Genomic DNA, 24,428 nt, shown 5'->3' on the forward strand with positions numbered 1-24,428 from the left:
ATAACCCTGAACGTAGAGCCAGACGTGCAATAAAATATTGTAAAAAAGGCCTAGTTAAAGTTCAAATCTAAAGCCTGATCTGAATTTGTCGTTTCCAGACTCTGTCTAACCGAACTAATTGAAATGGAGAAATTTTGCAAAGAATCGGTAAAAAAAGAAAAAAGTAGATATTTCGAAATGACCTGCAGTTGTATTTATGTAATAAAATTCGTAACAGTTCAGACGTAGATTATGTGAATTCTTTAAAAAAAAATAGCTGCATGTTCCTTTTTACCGTACACAAAGCATGACTTTGAAGGTGGAGATAGCTTGATAGCTAAATAATGAAGGATGGAAGGATGTCGGCAGAAACAATCCATTCAAAAGCCAAAATGAGTCACGTCTTGTTTATCATGACATCAGTGCATCACTTCTGATCACATTCATCGTGAGGTAGACGTCAAGTCTGTCTCTTTCTCATATTGTGACTGGGCCAAATGAAGTCCTCTTGCAGCTAATTCGATGACGCCCTTTGAGTTTCCACACGCCAGCTTCCTCTTTTGTGTCTCGCGATGCCGCGCCACTGAACGCTAAACAATACGAGTAAATGGATCAGCTGATGGGGAAAGTGGCAGAACAAAGTCTGAAAAATGACACACAGTAATCAAACACACAGCGGGTGACTTAATCCTGTCTTCGTCTGCTCGGCCCCCTCGGGGCCCTTCCTACCAGGCAGCACATTTCACAGTCTACCCTATAATCCGTTTAGGAGGCGTCATTACGTGTCAACAGTGGCCCAGTGCGTTCCCCAGAGAGCAAGCTAGTCGCTTTACATAACCAGATGGTATGCAGTGCTTTTACGGTGGAGCAATTTGGTTGATAAAATTATAAAATCCTCATCAGTTCATAAGGTAAGGTTAGCCTATTTTTTCAGTATGTTTCTTTCCTCTCCATCACCGTTGAGAGAAATGTTCAGTCTTCAGATTTAATGTACTAGTCAAGGCATTCCTGTAAGCAGGTGTGTTTGGTTTGACAATTCTGAAGGACTTTCAAACATTTGACGTCACATTGATCTTCATACGGTATCAAATGTGGCTCAATTGGCAACATGTTCTTGTTTGGACCCTGAAATTGCTACAATCGTTCAAAGCGCTTTCTGGAATGAGCTGGACAGTGAATAATTCTGGCTCAATAGGTCAACGCCGGATGCTACGTTAGCTTACCAAACATAGCATCCGTCTACTAAGTGTAAATCGCTAACATCAGCTAGCATAACACTGATTTCCTACAGATATGATCACTTTCAGTTTGAGTTCATGCATCTAAAAGAGACAGTATACATCCTAAAAACGGTTCTGCATTTTTAACAAGCTAAGTGGAATGAAATCTTTTTACTTGACGTAGAAATAATAGAACAATACTGTCTAGTCAGTATAAGCCACATCCACCAACTTTGAAATGAAAAAAAAGTACATCTATCTGCTGCACTTGTCTATGAGCCGCATGTGTCCACATTGCAACGCGAGATCGTTTTTTAACTTTTAACAAAATACATACTGGTAGCATACACAAATATAGGCTGTTTCTGAAGAGTGGCTGCAACAAAGATGCTTTTTGTAGCTTTATTCTATCATTAAATAATTTAAAAATATATATTTATTCAAGTTTTCTTTTCCTAATATTGAAAATAACAAGTAGAGATTCACTGATCCGATATTAATATCTGTATTTGAAAAAAATTCTAGATCGTTGATAGGGGACAATGTGCCCGATCCATAAGAGCAGATCTACTCAGACTAATTCTATGATTTGTGCTCTGAGAGACGTCCTTCTCTATTTATTTAACATTATATTTGGAATTCCTAGTTGCACTTTCTGAACCATCTGAAAGACGATTTGTTGCAGTTTATTGTTTACGTGTTTCACCAAAGCGGTCGACCTATTGTTTTTGTCAGTTACAGTTTATTATTTGTTTTACATTGGCTGTTCTACTCTTAATTGCAATGACTGAATACATTAAAGTCGTGTTGTTTTTACGTTTGAGAATCTGTTTTACGCTTGTGAATCTGTTGGTGTATTTAAATGTGCTGTACTGGTGCAGAGTTACCAAATAAATTAGTAATTCAGTACGTTTCTGTCTGTCTGTGTTTTAAAAAAAGTAATATTTTAAGTCAATTCACTATTACTTTTCTGTGTCATATTGGTACTGGCTGATGCTAAACCTCAAATATCGATATCTGTATCAGAAGAGAGAAACATGCATCCTTTCAAACCAAAGCAAATTTTTTTATGTTGCTACTTTTTCTACCTGTGAAAACTGAATACAAACGTATTGTCTCGAACTTATTTGTAAAACAAACCGACCGCATTGCCCGGTCTTCTTCCATTTCCTGCTCGTGTGTGCACAGACCTGTGTGGGTTTGTGCACGCACGCCGAATGCATCCCTGACCGATTGATTTTAAAGAGCGCTGTAATGCATTTAAAAAAGAGCCGGACTCTCAAACCGTCGGCCCCGGAGCCAGAGCCGTCGGAGCAAGTTAGGAAATGACAAAGAGCCGCCGGGGCCCGTCCTCCCCGACGGTTCCAGATGTCCCAATCTCGTCTCGGCGCCACAGCGGTTATGATGTTGACAGAACAAATGCGCAAAGACCTTCAGAGGGATCCTTTTGTGGCGATTAGACGTGTCAAGCAGAAAGAGGACTCGAGCGTTGTTTTTGTTTTGGTTGACGGTTTAACCGCGTTACATTTCACAATTCAGTGGTTATTGATTGGGTAGGACAGATTGTCGGCGTGAATAACATTCATCCATTATGAAGGCTGCAAAATGAGGAAGTGCTCTACGAGTGAATGGCAGTCCTCCTCTAAGCCTTGAGGCTTTTTAATTATTTCTGCATAATAATTTAAAGTTGGCATATAAGACTTGACGAAACATAAACATCTGATCTGAAGCATCTTCCTGCTCATTAATATTTAATTTCCCTAATTATATTGAACGTGCCTGTAGTAACTGTTTTCCTGAAGAGGGCTGTTTTAAAAAGCACCAAGTTTGGGACACGTTAGAAGAAACATTCACTACAAAACATTACTGTTTTTAACCGCATAAACAAGATAAAGACAATACACTAGCACTAATTAGACAATTCCCTCTATACCTGTTTGAGGTTTCCATTCATGTCCCTGATGGCAGCTTGTTTCCCCCCGCCCCCGTCTGCGCTCATGTCTGGAGGAAATCACTGCAGGAAGAGGATTATCATAAACCATCCAGTTTTATCTGAGTGCGGTCGGCTCTGATGGCTCGTTTGGACGTCGTTCTCGCTTGATGGTAGCGGCGGCAGCAGCAGAGCTGGCAATAAAACTTTAAGGGCCTTGAAGCGGCCAACCAGGAGGTCACCGACGGATGGAGGGTTTTATGATGATGAGCACATGTGCCGACTTGTAAAACGCATGCCGGGGTCTGACCTCGTATGTAGATGGTGATGGCGTCTGAATAGGCATGCTTAAAATCTATGTAGGTTCACACAAGAGATTGAAAAGTGTTAGTCTTTTTTTTTTGTATATTTTTAACATGGGGGTATGCAATAAATCAATAACACGTCTGTAGCAGAAATGTCCCTGGAAACATCCTGTGATCTGAATATGTAATGATGCGTCTCAGAATGGAGACAAAGTCCTTATGAACCATCTACAATTCAAACATCGGAGGTTCTTGTTTCTCATGTCAAGAAATATTTTGGAAACCTATAAGAAGGAGATAGTTGAAGGAAAAAGCAGAACCTCTTAAATGAATCAGAATATCAGCACAGAAAAAAAAAACCCATACAGCTGTTTGTAATTCGACAGACAGCTGGATTGATTTGGCATTTGTCCTTCTGCAATTTATCTTACTTTTGATTTATGCATTTCAGATTCCACACATACTAAGACCAATCTGTGCGTCTGGTTTATTTTATATTGTTGTTGATTTTAATTTTTATTTTTTACTGCTCACCTCAGTTTAACCTCCAGGTCCTCTCTTTTAATGTCCAATTGAAAGTTTCTGCAGACACCAGATTGTGTTGTTGCTCTACCTTACTCTGTGGGTAGCAGGAATTTTGTTCATCTGCGCTGTGTGGACGTGTTTTACTGCTGTTTATGTGATGCAGCTCATATTAGGTGGCTGGAAAATGACAGGCTTTAAAAAGTTTAAATGACCTTTTAAATCAAATTTCAAATGTCAAGAAGAAAATGGAACCAGCCAATTTCCCCATAATCGGTTTCAGTCAATACTGAAAAATGTTTATTATTCATCAGATTAACCAAAACTAAAATCTCCCCATTTCCAGTCTATAAATGCATCACACCGCTTGTTTTTTAATTTACTTTTGAGTTAAATTTATCCATTAATGGGACTAATCAAAAGGATTTGTCAGTTTCTGCTGGTTTTAAGATCATTTCTGTCTTAAAACCAGCAAAAATATAAATTGGACAAATCCTTATTTGACTGGAAAAGTTTGACTGGTGCATCTCAAGATGAGTGTATTGAAGCAGCAAAATGTTTTAGAAAACTGAGACATTATGACAGACTTAGTGAGAAAATTATAACTGCAGCCGATTGGTCGTCTTCTCTTCTCTATGTGTTTGAAAGTTGTTTAAGATAAAAGAAGCACACGTCCACTTCTGTGAATTTGACAACATGAGGCAGTTTAAACCCAAATCGGTTCCTTTTATCATTCTTCGCTCACTCACTGTTTGGCCTTAAAACTTTTCATGAAAGTTGATTTTTCTGAAATTGTCTAACCCGTTCTTCCCTGTAGCACAGGTTAAACTCTTGGATATTTGAGGATTTATGAAAGAATCATTATGTATAAATGCTGGGCTGGACTGAAAAACAATCCAACCCGCGTGTCTGTTTCTCCAGGTGTTCAAAGTCAAGGCAGTCCAGCTGGCAGAGAAGCTCATCCCCGCCTTCAACACCCCAACTGGGATTCCCTGGGCCATGGTCAACCTGAAGAGGTGAGCAACGCCGGTAGAGTTACGTTTTCCACTTTGGTCAGAAAGAGTTGATTGGCTTTGTTGCTTACTGAAACTTAAAATTCAAGTTAAAAAGTACAACCTTTACCAGAATAATAATAATAATAATAATAATAATAATGCATTTTATTTGTGTAGCATTTTTCTGAACACTCGCACACTTTACATGAATCAAGTAAAATCACAAAGTATATCAGAATCATAAAAGGAGAACATTTAAAGACAAAGAAATAAAAAAATTAAGTATTTCTGTGTAGAAAACCACACATCCCACAGTGCTTGTATTTACCAAAGATGAAGAGAAAAAGGAGCAGTTTGCAACAAATCAATTACAGCCTGTAAATCTGCTGCATAGTCTGGATCTGCGTACCCTGAATAGGTCTGTGAAATAAACTACAAACCATTAAAGAAGTCGAGGGAGCAATTGGTTGCCATGGATACTTTAGACAAGGCCTGTTTCAAGGAGTAGCAGTGTTTTTGTTTTGTTTTTTCCTGCAATGCTGCACCCCTAATAATGTATAGCTTTGAGCTCCTAAATGACAAATCGAAGTATACGAGACTCAAAAAAAACTCCGGAAATTAATGCAAGTGCTTTTGCTGTAACCTTTAGGTGTGAATATTCAAGTTATAAGCAAATCTTAACAACACTACCTTAAGAAACTACAACAACTTCATGACTATACCTCTTTTCACAAAATTGCCCAGTTTTACTGAAATGTTTGACCTGCTTTTGTCAAAAAGAAAGAAAGTAAAAAGCTTTGCAGCTGGTTTTAAAGCCCAAATGTTACTGCACACGTCATTCCCCTGACATCAGAACCTTTCAAGGTTACCTGTGCTGCCCCGCTCTGCCATTTTACACCCCGTTACTCCACCACAGTGTGGTTTTCACCCAGTAACCATTTAAGCCTATTATGGGGGTGTGACAGAGTCTGCAGTAGCCAGCATGGTGGTTGAAAGAAGAATACACGCAAACCTGATTCACAGTTTGCCAAAGTGTGTAGTAATCTGTCTTTTAGTCAGTCTTGGTGCCTGTCTTTTTCAGGTTAGAGCATCATTTAGATCTATGTTTTAACATGCAAAAAGAATGGATTCTACAGGTTTTGTGACCAATAGGAAGCTGAAATAGAAAAGTTGTGAGTAAATATAGCAGCTTGGTTGAATAGCTTGTAGAGTCAGAATCAGAATCTGCTTCAATGGCCAAGTTTGTCTCTTGCTTTGCTTTCAGTGGTGACATTTAAAATAGAAATGTACACAGGCAAATAAAAAGGCAGTTTATTCTTTCCTGTAAATATGTATGAACTGTATTTTATAAAAGAGAACGACACGGTTGAATTAGTACAAATGTGCAATATGGTGTCTGTCTGGAGACTCTGTTTAGTGTTCATCAGAGAAACAGCCTTGAGGAAGAAAATGTCTCTATTGTGTCTGGTTTTGGCAAATAATGCAGTCACAGTGGTATGATGTGTGAATTTCAGGAGTTTCACAGACTCGTCCGCTGAGATGGAGTCATGTGTGTAGAGAGAAGAGAAGTGGGGCGAGGACACGCCCCTGAGGGACTCCGGCATGTGTAAAACTTTGCAAGGGGAATATTGGCCCTTTCTTTTTGACATTTCTTCATTTCCTAGATTTTTCTTTTTCCATCCATGTCCTTCTTAAGGTCCCAAAAGATTCCTTATATCAGGACGAGGTCGGGGCTTTAACTAGGCCAAAGCAAGCCGTGACTCTTTCAGCCATTCTGTTTCAGTTTTGATCCAAACTTCAGTTTTCAGACAAATAGCCTCACATTTAACTGTTGACAAAAAAAAAACATCCCCAGTCATCACACTTTCACCTCCGTGCTTCAGTTAATAGAAGGTATTTTGCTTATGTGCAGAATTTTGGTTTTCAGAATGGAAAAAATAGAGAGCACAAAACGCATAGTAAATTGTTCATGGCATTTTTCTAGGTTTTAGATTGCATTATCAACAGGATAAGCACATAAATGATCTAATTACAAACTTTGCCAAAGTGAAATCAGAGAATGAGACAAAACTCAAAAGTAGGCTCTAACTGGACTAAGAATCTTTATATCTGTGCAGGTCCAAAACAAATCCATACTTCTGCTTCTCAACGGTGATCACAGCCCCTTACGTCTTGATTTACTCATCATTAAAATAAAAAAAAGAGATTTGACTCGGATCTGCAAGCAACGGTGCTGCCCAATTAATTTGGCACAGTTTTAAACACGTCCACGCTCCACCCACACAGGCGTCTTCCCTTACTTTGCCTGATTGGACCTCTTCACCGGCCAGCGTGGGTAGATGCAAACTGTGCTCACAGGGCAGGCGAGTGTTTGCTAATCCCACAACTCCTTCAAACAAATCCTGACCTCAAACCATTGGGTTTTGATACCAGAAGGCTGTTTTTTATTTATCTTTTTGTTCTCTGAGAGGCTGCGGGAAAGTGTTACATTGTGCTCCGTGAACTCTCGGTTCACCCCGTTAGTTCACAGCCTGCAGAAAAGCTTCACTCAGTTACTTTTTCATGCAGATAAACTAAACGGTGGTGGCAAAATAAAAAAAAAAAATAAAAAAAAGTGGATTCATGTGCATCTTCTCCTTCATCTCTAACCACTATCAACGTGTAATAACTTCACATCACTTAAATCATTAAGCATTACATCAGGCTATGACATTAAACAGTGCTTTAAAAAGCTAATGGATGGTTTGTTGCCTAGCTTCAAGCTCCTGAGGTTTTAAGTGGTACAATAAAGGGAATTGTTTTTTTTTCTCAAGGTAATTCTCAGGGAGAAAACCAACTCTTAGCGTTTTAGTCGAGTCTCTCGGCAAATACAACACGCTACCAGACTTAGGGCTATGTCTTGAACATGACGTAAGAAATTCAGCTAAGAGAAGACGCACATAAAAGGGATGTTTACTGGTTCCTCAGCAAGCAGGAGGGTTTCACAATATTTCTACTTCTAGCCAGAAAACAGATTTCCAGGTGTGGGTGCAAGCATTTAGACACATTAAACAGAGAAAACTCCAAAGCTTCTCCTTATTTTGTTGATGGATTAACTGAGACTCTAACAAAATGTTCTTGATTGCACGAATTTGAGGTCCTGATATTTTTCCTCCCTCCTCTACAGCGGCGTTGGTCGTAACTGGGGTTGGGCGTCGGCCGGCAGCAGCATCCTGGCTGAGTTTGGGACCCTCCACATGGAGTTTGTTCACCTCACCTACCTGACTGGGAACCCGGTTTACTACCAGAAGGTAGCACTGTTCAGTAGCATGCATCTCTGTTTCAAGAACCTGGTATTTTAACATATTGGACCTATTCTGCTGTTCACTACGTTGTTGTTGTTGTTGTTGTTGTTGTTGAGCTAACAGTGAAAGCAGATTTGTGTTAGCCTCATAGACGAGGAGAGACCAGTTCAGTCCATGTTGTAAGATGACTTCTGGCATATTGATGCCGTCGTGTGTGACTTCGGGTTGCCTCTCGAAGTGGCATTGCTCCACATCCATCACGTCACGGTACTCTGCTAATGTCAGGAGAAGACAATTTCATTATTGCGGTGTTTCCGTTAAATCAGAAACGCAATGAAAACCTGTAAATAAGCTTCTTCACGCGATACGTTACTAAAAATATGCTGTGGCATCATCTTCCTGCCACTTCCTGTCTTCTTCTTTGTCTTTTCCCCCAGTAGTAACATCCGGTCACAACTCGAGAGTGTCAAAACTGTCTGTGACATTTTTGAAAAAATACGCTAATTTCGATACAGCCACAAAAACAAAACAAAAAAAAAAACCTCCTCATCCTAATGTGAAAAGTTTTTAGCAAAAAACATGTTTTTTTCTTTTTTTTGCAATTTCCATGTCTTTGTGAAGCAAATTTATTCTCGTAATTCCAACTTGTGCTATGATACGGTCAATGGAAACGGAGATAACATCATTCCCAAGCATTCAAAAGCCACACTACACCCAACATGGGTGCTTCCAGGCTCTTGATAACAGTGGGGAAACACACCACACACCTTTATTTGCCTGGATATTCTTACTTTTCAATCAATCAGTAGCAATGCCCCTTCTTCGCTGACAGAGCTTTTCTATCAGTTATCAATAATCTCCATTAGTTCAGTTCATTTCTGTTCTTCTGCCTGTGAGCAACCCTGTTCTGTCTTTTGTTACGGTCTAAAACTTCTTTAATGTATTTGTTTCAGGTGATGCACATCCGCAAGCTGCTAGCTAAGATGGACCGACCCAACGGCCTCTACCCAAACTACTTAAACCCTCGCACAGGCCGCTGGGGCCAACGTAAGTACACAATCGAAACATTTCTTGCCACATATTTGACTTTCCAGTCATAAATCTTAATGTTTCTGGATCGCTGGCGTCCGACCAACCTGTTTGAAGAGGTCCGAAGATGTTCTTGCGAGCTTCAGACGGCCCCTCACTCCTGAGTGCCGTTACGACGGAAAACAAGAGATTAGCACCGTGAGAAGTGAAGACAAAAGTCCCATGGATCTTCGTTAATGAGGACAAATTGAATCAGGCGGAAGACTGAAGACGGGGAGTTTTGCGTTGTCGCTAGATTGATTACATTTGGCAGTTTGCCCAGAGAAATGATCGGCTCTCAGAGAGAAGTTATTGAAGAAGTGACAGAGGTTTTCCTCTGAAACCTTTTATTCCTAACTAATGCACTTTTTGGCTTACGTTAAATGGATTTATTCGTTCTAATTCACATCCTTATCCTAAGTAGACCAGTTTATATTATTACGTTTAGATACATGCAGACTTTATTTTGACAGGAATACAGTTGAGAAATGCTCCACTGCCTTCCTGTCTGAAAATAAGCATATAGTTTACATCTGAACATTTTAATTCATTTTCATTTATGCTGCGCTACAGTGAATGATCCACAGAAACAGAGTGCGATAAACTATTTCAAAATGTTCAATTGATTTATTGAAAACAAATGATTGATGATCGGATATCCTGATCTTATATTCATCCAGAGGAAATAAACAGATGAAATCTGTTAAGATTGAATCCGTATATTTGCTAACGGTTACCATGGCGACTATGCTATGCTACATTGAGCATATTGACTTCCAGAACTCTGCTTTTCTTGGTTCTGATTTGTTCTTTCTGCAGACGTTTGCTTTGTAATACTTTGGTTGGTTGAGTGTTAAGACATTTATTCTGTCTGTTTTTTTTATTTGCTGTGCAGCTGGACGGATTTTTTTCAGTTTTTTCTTTTTCACATTTCTGACCGTTCTCACAGTGCGTAAACCGTGGCAACAAGGCGTCGTTTTTACAGCTGGGAGACGCTGATGAGCATCTCAGAAGCACAAATAACACCTGAACTACGACTCTAATGTTAACAGAAAGTTCAAATCCCTTCCACCAATCACAACAGGCGATACTGCCTGGAGAAGCTTCACATTACTGTGAAAATGTAACTTACTACAGCCTTTAATTTCCCTCTGGGGAAAAGTAAAGTACTTTATAATCGACTTTAAATATCTCTCTTCAGAATTGTATTAAGTTTACCTTTAAAGCCAGATAAATTGCTGGCGCCTGCTGATCTCTACAAACGGAGGAGCGCATTAATGGACGGACAGGTGGCTCGGCAGTCGGACTGATGTGCTTATAAGTGCAGACTTTGAGCCAAAAGCTCAGGGAAAATAAATGCATGGAAGCTGTTGGGAGGGCCGGTTGATTGAGGGATGTTTGGGTCCATTAATGGATTGGAAGTTAGCCGGCGGGCCGCACCAGAAGACGGATGTTTATGGATGTTTTGTGTTTGCGTCAGGAGGTTTCATTAATGTTCTAGTGCAGACGGCAACACACTTTTTTTATTTACCATCATTGCCTCAATCCGTTTAATTGACTGAAAATGGCAAGATGATTTCTAACGGTCCTTTAAAAGGTGAAAGACTTTCTTTTTGTGCAAAGTATGTAATAATTATTCCTAATAAAGCCGTGCGGTAATCACGCCCCATCAAACGGCCACGCTTTTCCCCAGAAGCATATTAAGTGGGTGCATGTAGCAGCTTGGATGGTTTGCTGAGTCTGAAGAACATAATCAAAAAAAATTATCAGAGTTTGTTGGGGGGTTTTTTTTCCCCATTTTGTTTTTCCATCCCGGATGAAAATGCAGCCTTAATCAGCTGGAGGCCTCCAGGGTAAAGGCTGACGCCGCGCAAACAGCAAAGTAACTGAAATCCAACGCTTGTTGTAGCAGCTAGCAACACAATGTTTCTTTTCTCAAACATTTTCTTGTTTTTCATCCTGAAAATGTTGAGAAGCGTTGCTTTAAAAGCATTGCTCTGTAAAAATATCACTGAGGATGACTGTGAAGCAATTCAGCAAAGTCAATATGGATATGTGGCCTCACACACAGCATGCTGGATTATTCAGAAATAAACATGGATGCAACACAAGCTGGCATGTGTGTAGAAAAAATAAGATAACTTAAAAAAAGAAGTGCTATATGAAGTTGTTTTTATAACCTACATTGTCAGTAAAAAATCCATTTGAACAAGACAGCATGACGAGCTAGAAGCTCAACTTTAGTCCAAAAACTAAACCAATATATACTCTACATGTTTTTTGTTTTTTTTTCTCATTTTGTTACATCTTGAATGCAAATTATTGGGATTTTATTTGATACACAAACTATCATTCAACTGTCATATAGAACAAAATGGCTTTTGAATTTTGTTCACAAATAAAAACAGTGATATATTTGCATCTATCCCTCTCTACTCTGGTACCCCCAAATAAATACAGTGTAATTAAGTTCCTTCAGAAGTCACCAAAATAGTCGTTTTTTTATTTTATTTTTTATTTTTTGCCACGGGTCAGGACGAACAAATAAGTAAATAACATATTTATAAGCTTTTATTTCACCAGAAAAATCCCACTGAGGTTAAAAATCTGCCCACAATTGGAAGCAGCAGCAGCAGCACCCAGTTTACAAAACAGCCACAACAAAGCAGAAAACATTTTAACACAATCATAAATAAAATGGTGAAAACGTTTCTCAATTAAAACATTTAAGGACTAATAGTACCTTCACAAAATCATGAAGAGTTCCAAGTTTTTCGGTAAGCGGCTCCAAGAAGGCGGAGCAGAAAACTGAAATGGTTTCTTTCCAAGTTCACTTTTGATTTTTAAGGCACCAAAATGAAAAGTAAATTCTCAAAATTAAGAGTTTTCTCCAGTGGCTCCTTGATTAACTTTCAAGATGTTTTGGAGAGCAGTGGGTAGCATTGAATAGATTTTTTTATTCCCAGAAAAAACAAATGAAAATTAAGAAACAAAGAATTGCTAGATACTTAATCAAATCGGATCAATAAATACATTGATCTTAGGAAAACAGCTGCTGTGGGAGGACTATCCTTTAAAGACTGAGACCCAATATCTACTTGTTGAACACAATGAATCACACTTCAGAGAGTGGAAAGCATTGAACTCTTCCTGTTATCCACTTAATAATACAGCAGCTTTCTAGTATCATTTATTGGTTTTGTTTTGTTCATTTGGGTTTTACTTTTTTCCTCCTCCCACATTTAATTCTTGTGGACTCCAATAAAACACGTTTTGCTTTGTGAGACGAAAAACTAATTTGATTTGAATTGACGGCTCCTCCAAACTCTTTCTTCACATGAAGTCCCCAGTGTTTGGAGCAGGGTGTGTGTGCGTGTGTGTGTGTGTGTCTTTTTGAGCACCTGTCAGTGCAGCACACTTGAGTCGTAACTCATACACACATTTAAATTCATTACAGCTCTATTTGTGCAGTACTTCTTCAGACTGGGGAGACTCTGTCTATTGCTCTAATCAGCACAAAGCACCAGTAACATGGAGTCCTCTGTGACCATATTAAAACTCTTCTGTCAAACCGTTTCTCCCCCATGCTTTCATTTCCTGTTCAGCATAACAATTAGTCCTTTCCTCCATGAATTGTCATTTTGCACTAACTCACTCCAGCAGGCGGATTTTCTCTTATTTGCGGTTTAGTGATCCCCCTTTACTTTTATTTTATGTCTAAAAGTTATATGTTAGTGCAGCCGACTAACAGCAACTTAAAAGCTCTTTTTAAAATGTATTATTATTCAGTACCAGTTTTAGCTCATTCACATTAGTCATTAGAGTCTTTTGTGTACTCTGTGAAAACTTTAAAGCTCACGCCGGTTTGCTGCTGGACCGTTTTATTTTTGTCAATAAAACCTTTGCCAGCAACTACTTTCAAAATTAAAACACAAAAATAATAAAACTACACTAATAAAATGTAGAGTTAGCGTCTGAGTGAAGCATGATTATCTCACGTGGTCCCACGGTGTGTTTTGAGTTGCGCAGCCTAAAGCTGATTACTTTCCATTGAATCCGTAACGTTTATGGACCAGTTCTTCCAATCACCACCAGATGGCGGTGTCACTCGCTCTGAAAGTTGTTGAACTCCCATTTTACATCTGTAGTTCTGTTTCCGAGTATTAAAAATCCTCCACAAACACAGCTTTGTGTTTATAAACAGCTTTGATAAATTGTAACATTAAGCCAACTTTGGATAAACAGCAAATTAAAATTGTAAAATTAGGGAGGAACAGGCTTTACCGGGGCAGTAGCCCACGGCGACCAGGGATTTCTTTTATTTCTTTATTTATTTGTTTTTATGAATGCATATTTTGCAAACATTGTACTATATTTAAAACTCATTGACCCAAATTAGGTAACCTGTATTATTAATATTTTGGAGATTTTTATAAATTTATGAATGAACAATATTCAAATCTTAGAAAAGTATAAAGTTATAGTCAGTTTCTTTGGGAACAACACAGAGTTATCGGCTTAAACCTACAATGCATCAATTCATACGGACTGTCTTATTACTGTACTGTTATTTTCATTAGTAAAATAGTTTTTGCTTTGTGGATTTGGTACCAAATCCATCTCCAGCCCAGAGGCCCTAATCCTTGTAAATCCGGCCCTGCTGGCGACGCGTCCTCATGGTTCCGTTCTCTGACTTTCCTCTGCTTGAAAACTTTTGAAGAACACCTTCCGAAACTTTTTACCTCACAATTCAACAGGCGTAAAACCAGGAGAGAGAGAAAAAACCTGCATTGAGCTGCAGTTAACAGCATTTCCATCTGTTGTAAATGACTGCTGTTAAAAGTGGCTTTTTAAGGAGGCGTTTGAAAGACGACCGGAGGAAATAAACAGCGGAGCCACACTCATCGCTCAGCCTCAGTGTCTTGAAGGTGGGGTTGCCACGTTTCTGCTTGACAAAGAAAGAATGAATAATTCATTCTCCTCTTTTGCTCTTTGTCTTTGAATATCCCTCCAGTTCCCAGAAGGCGTGTTACTCACCTCCAGATCAAGAGCTTGATAAGACACAAAGCATCTGCTCAGATATCAGATGTAGCTACCTGGAGCTGAAGAGAGTCTGAAATTAATCGTTTCTCCACAGAGAGACGAGGATTGCCTTTTTACTTTTTTTTTTTTTTTTTTTAACAAACGAAAGGATAAAACTAGAATAAGTCTGAACCTTCCCTCTTAATTCCAGCGTGTGGGTCTGGAGTGAACATCATGTGCATGTTTTTACTGTAAAAATACTAAAATGAAGGGAGAAAAGATCTAATTTTAACTCTGGTGGAACGTTTCACTCTAAAAGAGTCCCATTTTCGCTCTGCTTGGTCCAGCCGCTCAAGCTGTGTAAACCTCAGTAATTATTACCGGGAACAGTGAAATATGAGAGGGTAAACAAAACGGGGAAAACCAGAAAGCGTGCTGCCAGTATTTTGTGGCTGCAGAGAAGTGAAGGGGGGAAAAAAAAACCAAAAATAAAAACATGGCTCCGGTTGATGCCACGCCGCGCTTTGCCAAGGACGTTGAGGCACAGATTAAAACTGAATAATTCATGCTTCTTCTCTCCGTCTCCAGCTAATCTCAGAACTCGTCTCTCCGCAGATCACACCTCGCTCGGAGGACTGGGCGACAGCTTCTACGAGTACCTGCTGAAGGCGTGGCTCATGTCCGACAAAACCGACACGGAAGCCCGCAAGACCTACGACGACGCCATCGAGGTGCGCCGCGGTGACTCTCGCACGGCTTCCCGACCTGCCCCACTGCACGTTTGTGTGTTTGTTAAATCCAGAGGTGATTGTTTTGCCATCCCAGGCCATCGAGCGCCACCTCATCCGCAAATCCAACGGCGGGCTCACGTTCATCGGCGAGTGGAAGAACGGCCACCTGGAGAGGAAGATGGGCCACCTGGCCTGCTTCGCCGGCGGCATGTTCGCGTTGGGGGCCGACGGCTCGCCGGACGACAAGGCCGGTCACTACCTGCAGCTCGGCGCAGAGATCGCCCACACCTGCCACGAGTCCTACGACAGGACAGGTGAGGCTTTTCTCAGTTATTTGGTTTTTATCGGAATTTGAGACTTTTGCTTTTTTTTTTTTTCTTGTCCTTTCCATATTTTGAATGTGTGTTGATTTTTTTATCTGTACAGCACTTTGTCACAGATATTGTTGTTTCGAAATGCTCTACAAAAAAATGTAGTAGAAGTAGGGATGCACCGATCTGCTTTTATTCACTTCCGGTACCGATATCTGAGGTTTAGATATCGGCCGATACCGATCCAGTACAGAAAAACATTCTGAATTTACTTAAAGCATTTCTTCTTTTAAACACCGACATAAATGTACTGAATTACAAATTAATTTGATAACTCTGCACCAGTACAGCACACTGAAGTACACCAATAGCTTCCCAAGTTTGGTCAAATATGTAAAAACAAAACAAACTTAATTTGTTCAATATAATTCAAAATATATAATAATGAAACTGAAACTGTACATGGAAATTGTGCTTTTGAAAAGTGTTCAAACTGCAGCGTATTTTAGGGGGTTTGCATCACAGACCAAAAACAAAGTAGTAAATCATTTTGAGGCTCAAGAAAAAAAAGATTTATGTATTAAAAGTGAAAATGCAGGCCACACTTCAGGTTTTTGTTTGTAAAACAACAACATGGTAGCAGTGGGACAAGTAGAAAAGACAAATCTGGTTGGTTTATGAGAAGATGCAGTGGTGTGCACCGCTAGCTAAAACTTTAGGAGCGCTAACATTAAAGCAGCAATCATAAACTTTAGCTTTGCTAACGCTAAAGTGCCATACCAACATGGTATTTAGTGTAGGATGAAGCACTGAAGCGTTTAATCTGTTTTACTGTTGAAGTGCAGCGATGCATTTTGGGTAGACAATAAATGTAATTTGCCATACTGCATCGCAAAAGTGAAGAGAGGTAACATAACTGCTGCTTAAACCGTTTAATAATCTGAGAGTTTACAAGGCAGTCGAGTAAATTTAGAAATTATAAGGAAAAGTTAATTTTATGGGAAGCTAAGAGTTAAATGTTTTCAAAGTTAGCAAGAGCACTAAAAGAAACATTAGCTCTGCCATTAGCAGATTAGCATAAGCGTGCCCACCGCTAGGAGTGGTGACGAAGCTAATCGCAAGAAAATCCTGACAGAAAAACGTTAATTTATTTGGCTTCATGTGCGCTAACATGACTTCATGTTTCAGATTTTAATTTGTCAAAACAAATGGGAAACAGTCCACCAACTTTATGTTAATGTACTTCTTTCTGTTGCCATTGAAATACTTGTAACTTGTGGTTAAAAGGTGAGGAAACGCTGCGCCGCGCGTCATACAACTCACTCTAAAGAGTCTCGTTCCAACACGTCTCCTGGAACCATACTTCATGTTGAATGTGACACACATCGACAGTGACATGTTGGCGAGCTTATTAAATCATTTCCATCAACATTCCTCATTATTTTAATGAAGATCTTTAACAATCAAGACACATGTGTGGACAGTTTTCTCCTCTAATCCCAAAGTTTCTCAGTGCAGCGGTGATTTGGGTTCGGCGCTCGGGGCCGTCTTTCACATTTCCAGCCCCATTAATCATCCCGCTGCCATCTTGGATTATTTGCTTTTGGGAAAGCATGAATTTTTTAATGGATAAGTTTGCCTATTTGGCATGTTAAGTTGATCTTATTCAACACATTGCAGACCTATAAAACAACTCAATCCCACCCATAGGGATGGAAGTGGGTTTCTATAGGTATGAAATAAGGAAAGAGGCTAAAATAACAGGAAATATTGTCTGTCTTGGTATTTTTTCATTTTTTCGACCCAGCCATGTATCTTGTATTTGACATTATTTGGGGGCGGGGCTTAGTATCTAATATGGTCATCAGACGTCCTGTTTATAACTATACATTTTTCTCTTATTTTATTTATAAATTTTTTTAACTTTGTTTTTTCCTCTCCTTCAGCAAAGCCTGACTAAGATCAAATAAATCAATAAAACTTGTCAGCGGTCTGATGCGGCATCATGTGCAAGTCGGTAAAATTGTGATGTCGCTCTGAGACGGGGTTGGGGGGAGAGAGCAGGGTTGCCACGGCAACGAATAAAGACAATGGGGAAGGTGAGAGAAAAGCGCGCGGGGAACGTTGGCGGTCAGGCTGTCTAAATTCGGGCTCTCGTTTATCGAGCGGTCAGCCTCTGGGGGAACTTTCCGCCATGCTTGTGCTGCGGCGCCGTGATCTGCTCAGAGACGAAAACGCTGCTTTGTCAGCTTCCTCCCCCCCCAACAAATCCTCCATACACTTAACTGGCTGAAGACAGTGGTTGTAAAAAGACTGAGGGGAAAAAGAAAACAACAAAAAGCTAGTAAAATCAATGCGGCTGGATGCTTCTTTTTACTTACACGTGTGTGTGCATCGGTGTGTGTGTTTGCGTGCACACTCCTATGCGGAGTCTAATTATCAACAGCAACGGAGCAAAAACCAATGTTGATGTCAATTCTCCTCTTTTAACTCTTTTTTTTTTTTTTTTTTTTTCCCCCAAAATGTATTTATGCTTTAACAAGAGGTACAGTGTGAAGGCAATGCAATAGTTATACAGTTAACAGCGTACCTTTAAATACAAACATACTTGTGCTAGAACAAACCCAATTATACCCACATATATACACGAAATACATAAAATGAATCAAGTCAGAGAAAGCATACTGCGTTAGCGGACAGGAACGGATACATCATAAGATAAACAGATAAAATAAAAAGTACTAAATATATGTAAATCTCTTTCCCTCAACCCATTCAAACACACACTCAGAAAAAGAGAGAAAAAACAAAAAAAGGTCAGGTGTCAGGGGATACTTCTGTTAATGTATCAGTCAAACTTAACTCAAGAAAGAAGGTGAAAGAAAAAGAGATATTGATAAGAATAATAAATATCAGCTACAGACGTACCACCTTATCAGTCTGGAATATTAGGGAAATTAATCTTTCTAATGGTTCTTAACAAGGGGCTCCACAAACCCAAACATCTCGTAGAAGAGCCTCTTAAGGTAAAACGGATTTTCTCAAGTTTAATGAAATACAGTGTATCTCGAAGCCAGTAGGTATATGATGGAGGTTGAGGCGACTTCCATTTTATTCTAATCAAACAAGTCAAGAAAGCCAAGGAGGATTTCTGAAAGGAGGACCGAGTGGACTGTGGAGGTGCAGTCATCCTCTTTTAACTCTTATTAATTTGTTCCTTTCACTCTCTCCCCTCCTTTGTTCACCCTCCTAACCCGCCTACTTTATTCAATCTTAATCTCTCTCTTCCTTCCTCTGCCCCTCCATCATCATCATCATCATCATCACCCCAGTCCTGAAGCTGGGCCCGGAGGCCTTTAAGTTCGACAGCGGCCTGGAGGCGGTGGCCGTGCGGCAGAATGAGAAGTACTACATCCTGCGGCCGGAGGTCATCGAGACCTACTGGTACATGTGGAGGTTCACCCACGACCCCAAATACAGGCAGTGGGGCTGGGAGGCGACTCAGGTAAGGACAAACGATGATTTGGATTTTATTCTGGAGCTGCAGTGTGTCACTTTTTTACAGATTTGTAACAGAATGCCAGATAATCAGTAAAAAAAAAAAATTATAATAATATTAAATTGAGCTCCTCTTCCTTCACCTTGTGCAAAAACAACCAATGAGAGTCAAGTGGAGGGTCTTACCACTGTCAGTCAAGCTAGCGTACATGCTGCTAAATGTGCTAATGGCGGAGAAACAGCTTACTGTGCAGAAAAAAACACAGTAAGTGTGGTGGACTTGCTAAATAGTTTTAGCATTGATGAAAGGCTTTGGTGTGGCAGAGAGCGAGGACGTACATAAGCATGATTGTCAGCACTAAGACCCTCCTCCTGGCTCTGATTGGTTGTTTCTGCACTTGCACCAAGAGGCAGTGGAGCTCTATTTTTATCCACTTTATCTGTCTAATCTTATGGAATAAATGTTTGGGTTTTTTATATATAAAAGTTGCATAATAGAGTAGACAGATGAACATCTTACCCTCGTTATCACTTCTCTATGTTTCCTTGTATATTAGCCACAAAGAGCATTTTAGGTTGTTTTGAGGTTTTTGCTTTACTTCCATTAAGGCCACAGATTCTGTGCTGTGCAAAAGTGTTCTGAGAAGCATTCAACTTCTACGCACCACAAATCTGGAGCAAGCTTCCAGAAAACTGCAAAACACCCGAAACACTGAATTCCTCTAAATCAAAGCTAAAAATCCACGTTTGATTAGTAGCAACTGGAACTCTGAGCAACATATTTGATGGACATTGATGATTTCGGCGAAGGTATTTGACAAAATGTCATGTAAGTGGCCGTGCCTCGTTGCTGAAATGTGCTACACAAACTTCGCTCTGCATTTTGTCACATTACAAGCACAAACTTTGATGTATTTTATTTGAATCTTAATGCTATCGACCAACACACACAGAGAGCCTGATTGGAAAGTGGAAGGAAAGTCACAGTTTCCCTCCAATCTCAACCTTTTACAGAATCATAAACATCTCTCCGTGCCGCCTGCGTTTATGTTCAGCCCTCCTGAGTTGCTGCTTTGTTAAACCCCATTTTGATGCGACAACAGCAACACGTTTCTCTGCACGTCTGTGAATGAAATTTCTGCCCATCGTTCTGCCGAACTCTGTCAGATGAAGTAGCAAAACATCTGCAAACAGTCGTTTTGTAGCTTGGATTTAGATCTCCTCCCAAACGTTGCTTATTTGTTTGCTTTGACTGGGCCATTATAACAAATCAATCGGTCCAAAGTAACTCCATGGTTTTGTGAGACTCTCTCCTCCAGCACTTTTCTGTGTGGAGCTCATTCAATCTCCTATTATCAAAGTGGGAATGATGCGTTCACCATTCATAGCAAAACATGTATATTTAGTGTTATTTGAGCTAAAACTCATTTTTCCTGTGTTCTCCACTTGACTCTCTTTCAACAGTACGTTTTTATTTCTTACAACCTTTGCATAAATTTCAATGCACATCTCCCGTTAACAGATTCTCACACCTGAGCTGTTTGTTTCTGCAGAGTTAGCTGCTTCTGATTAATGAAATTTAACTCCTGAAAAACATTTTCTTCTTCTGTACTTTTATGCACTAGTGTGTGCTGGACTGCCGCATCAAATCCCAAAAGTGAAAGTATGTGGTTGCAGCACGAGAAAATGTGAATATTCAAAGAGCACAAACACTTCTGCAGTGCAGTCGGCTACCGTGTGCGTTATTCTGCGGCGTGTACAGGATGGTGTTGTTAAAATAGCCTCTAGATGTGTAAACTGCTCCACCTGTGTTCCTCCAGCCTCCCCGTCGCCGTGGTAAAAGCTCGACTAACAAACGGAGCGTCGTCCGCCTCAAAGGGCTCCCCGCTTTAAATCCAAGATCAATGACTCCTGTCGCAGTTCCCTTTCAGATCAGGTTAATTATCATTATTGAATGCCTAAAATTCGCATTAAGGACCGCGGCCATTTGTCATTACGAGTTGAAACACAGCACATCGGTCATAATGGGAGAAATGAATGTAATCAGTGACGTTAGGAAATAAAGAGCGCGTCTGAAACGATCGCCTCGATGAATGCACAAAGAGAGAGCAGGCAGGTAGAATATAGCAGCCAGGTGGTCTGCAGTCAGTGTCCAAAGCTCGTTCTGATTCAGTATGGCGGTAAAAGAGGCAGTATTATGTACAAGTGGCTTTAAAAAAAACACACACACACACACACACCTGGAGTGTTTTAGATTCTTTCATGCATGTTTGAGAAATCGTTAAATCTCCATGAAAACCATTCAGCTGTACAAAACACCTGGAATGAGCTGCGGTTTCCAAACTTCTGGAAAGTTTGGAAACCGCAAACCGTCCCTCTTTCTCCTCCACTCGGCTCCTTCAGACTAGCCAGCAGCAATTAGCAAACACCTGGTGGAACTGAGCATCAGCTGAGCTCGTTAAAGGAGAAACTTCTCAGTGCAACTCTGGTAAAAAAAAAAGTTGTTTTATAGAGGAGCCATGTTGTGATGACTTCCTGGAGGCGGAGTTTCAAAAACAATGGGAGCTTCTTAAAGAGACAGAGGCCCAATTTTAAGTCATCAACTTTCCTTTTAGTCATGTTTAATATATACAGCTCTGGAAAAAATAAGAGACCACTTAAAATGATTTTACTCTTTGTCTGCATATAATTGAGTAAAATGAACATTGTTCTTTTATTCTATGACGCGTCTCCAAAATTCCAAGCAAAACATTTGTATTTATTTGCAGAAAATGAGAAATGATGAAAATAACGAAAACAATGCAGTGCTTTTAGACCTCAAATAATGCAGAGAAACTAATAATATAATACAAATGTTTGAACTCAGGATGAGTTCAGAAATCAAAATTATTCTAATATTTGTTGGAATAACCATGAGGTTTTCAGGTTCAGTGTAGTGGGCTCTTCATTTGATCCAGAGCTGCATGTAGCATTTTAATAAGAATTGATTGATATAAAAATACATAATACCCCTTTAAAGAGGCGCTTTGACACACATCTAAATGAAAACAGGAAAAGTTTTAATCACTTTCCATATGTTGTTTAAAACGTTCAACAGTATTTTGTCTTAATTTCATCTTTTGTTCTATATTTATTTGTTTCTTCTGAAAGCTATTTTTTTTAATCATCCTTTATAACAAAGACTTTCTAACCACAGCATAAATCTCATCTCCAGTAAATGTGTATTTAATCCGAGTGATGTCATCATGTCTCAAACGGCTAGATGGTAAACGTGTGCTCCCACTGGAACCCGCCTCCACAGTGTGACTGCTTGACGTGATCTTTTAAGCAGGAGATCTGCTTTATTTCTGCTTGTTTTTTCGAGACAACCTTTACTTCTTCCTGTGTGTTGTGATGAAATTTATCTGAAAATAGCAGCAAGCTGAAAGCCTCCTCTGACGGGGGGATTAGAGCGCTCACCGTCTATATAAGTCAGCGCGGTTCCTCGGTGCGAGACTCATCGTTTTCATCTCCTTTCCATCTCTTGTTTTTCTCCTTTCTCCTGCCAGTCGTCTTGTCATTTAGTTTTTGTCTCTCTCTCTCTCTCTCGCTCTTCTTAGCAGCTCTTTGTTTTTGTTTTTCTGAGTGGGAGTAAATAGCATATGAGCACAAGTGCCAAGCAAATGTACTGGCAGGTGTGTTTATTAGCCGCGATCCTGAGTGACACTAAAGAGAGCTGGCGCCGAAGGCCTCGTCTTTACTTCCTTTTGCTTAGTCGAACCTTATAGGTAAACAGTTATAAAGGTGACAGAAGATATTCTTGTTTAATGGTGGATTTATGCAGTTATAGTTCTGCAAGTTGATCTGGACTATGTGAAGTTTCAGTGGGTTTTTCTGAAACACTTTAAACAGCCTTATTGTGAAAATAAAAAGACACAATCTCTTATAAACCACATCTTAATTTGATGCTTCCCAGGGTTGGTATCCTGGAACGTCTTTAAATTTCATTTAGATGTTTTCAAGGTTTGGAAAGTGATTTCTGTATCAAGTGATATTAAAACTGTGAAGTTTTGTAATAAAGTACATCCTAATGTTTGATTAAAAACCTACATTTGGAAAGTATTATAAACAGTTAAAGTGGAAGATTTTATCCACCTAATTTTAGACAGTTTTTTTTTTTTTTTTTTACTGCCTGAAATTAAGTAAGACTAAACTTTAACTTTGTTTAAAGTATCGTGTAAAATCGACTTTTATTTCTCATCAAAAACATACCTGGAGCTTTGATTCTTTCATGCACGTCTGAGAAATTTCAAGGTACAAGGTCAAATTTCTTAGTCATATTTAATATGTGTATTTTTTTAACAACTGAAGTTGTCATAGTTACCTGATTGTGCTATAAATCAGCACTATGTACCTGGAGAATACATAATACTGCCTGATAAGGTGACTTAGAATCACCAAAACTATTTTGAGAGACAAAATTTTGTTGTATTTTATTTGATCTTGTTGTAAAATGTCAAATACTATCACAATACGTTATTAATAACTGTAATTAATCATATCATATGATAGTAAATTGAGTCTGTCTTCTTTTGTTCATTTACTGTGGGAAAAGTATTCAAACTGTTTTTACACAAATCTAGCATTTGGCCAAACTGGGCTACGTTGGAGGGTTTAAAATAACAACAACAACAACAAAAGAGAGACTTGGATTATATTTTATTATCCCAGAATACGTCTCATAGGACTCTCAGATTCTTACTGTATAGAAATCAGGCTCGTATTTTTCACTAAAAATTGTGTGTTTAGTTTGTTTTCACATTTTTCATAACAAAAAAGATTTTGTTATGAAACATAACATTTCAGGTTTGTTGTTTTTTTCCCCCCCATAAGATACAACAACTCTCACAAGCAGCACTTTGGTTTTCTTCCCCTCATCCCTGCTAAAAGTTCTGTTTTCTGCCCTGAATTTACCGTTTTCCACTAATTGTCTTCTCACCAGGTTTGTCACTCATTACCTGAGGCTCGCTCCGAACGCCTCTCCTCCTCCGGTTCTGTCTGTACTCTAACCCACTCACGTCTCGCAGACACCTGCCGTTTTCTCTAGATGACGCTCTCAGCCTCAGCTCCACACAGCTACAGTTCTCCGCTCGTATGTTTAGTTAAACGCGTTTCTCTGACGTAGCTGAGCAAGCCGGGTTTCTCATGCAAACACCTGAGCCTCGGTGTGTTGCATAAACAGCTGCAGGCCACTTGATCAGACGCACCTGTTCGGTTGCTTGTCGACGCCAACATCTAGTCGGGCAGTAACATGGCAGCAACTCTTCTGAACGTCTTGCTCAAGTACAAACTGAACACGTGAGTGGGCAAGAGAAAGTAAGCTTCGGTCTAGGTGTTTCACACACACACACACACACACACACGCACACACACATCTTTCAGGTTGAGAGGGAAAATAACCAGTGAGTTGGACTGGTGTGGATGGAAACACCGTGTTGGCGCCACAGGTCAGAGTTGAAAGAGCAGATTGGTTTGAGACGGAAGAAAAGCCCTTGATACGGCCAAAGTCAACTTCTGTTAGCTG

At 39.6% G+C, this 24,428-nt stretch overlaps 1 protein-coding gene across 3 annotated transcripts in view; it reads left to right on the forward strand.

Annotated features, from left to right (window-relative positions):
- Window positions 1-24,428, forward strand: part of man1a2 (mannosidase, alpha, class 1A, member 2) — a 115,114-nt gene that overhangs the window by 82,166 nt on the left and 8,520 nt on the right. For all 3 annotated transcript variants that reach the window (XM_044131741.1, XM_044131742.1, XM_044131743.1), the window contains exons 7-12: window positions 4,878-4,972; window positions 8,118-8,241; window positions 9,189-9,282; window positions 14,941-15,056; window positions 15,151-15,370; window positions 18,700-18,872. In XM_044131741.1, the coding sequence (XP_043987676.1) occupies window positions 4,878-4,972; window positions 8,118-8,241; window positions 9,189-9,282; window positions 14,941-15,056; window positions 15,151-15,370; window positions 18,700-18,872 (822 nt within the window). The remainder of the gene's footprint in view (window positions 1-4,877; window positions 4,973-8,117; window positions 8,242-9,188; window positions 9,283-14,940; window positions 15,057-15,150; window positions 15,371-18,699; window positions 18,873-24,428) is intronic.

The sequence above is a fragment of the Gambusia affinis genome, linkage group LG11 (genome assembly GCF_019740435.1).
Source record: "Gambusia affinis linkage group LG11, SWU_Gaff_1.0, whole genome shotgun sequence".
Lineage (NCBI taxonomy): Eukaryota > Metazoa > Chordata > Actinopteri > Cyprinodontiformes > Poeciliidae > Gambusia > Gambusia affinis.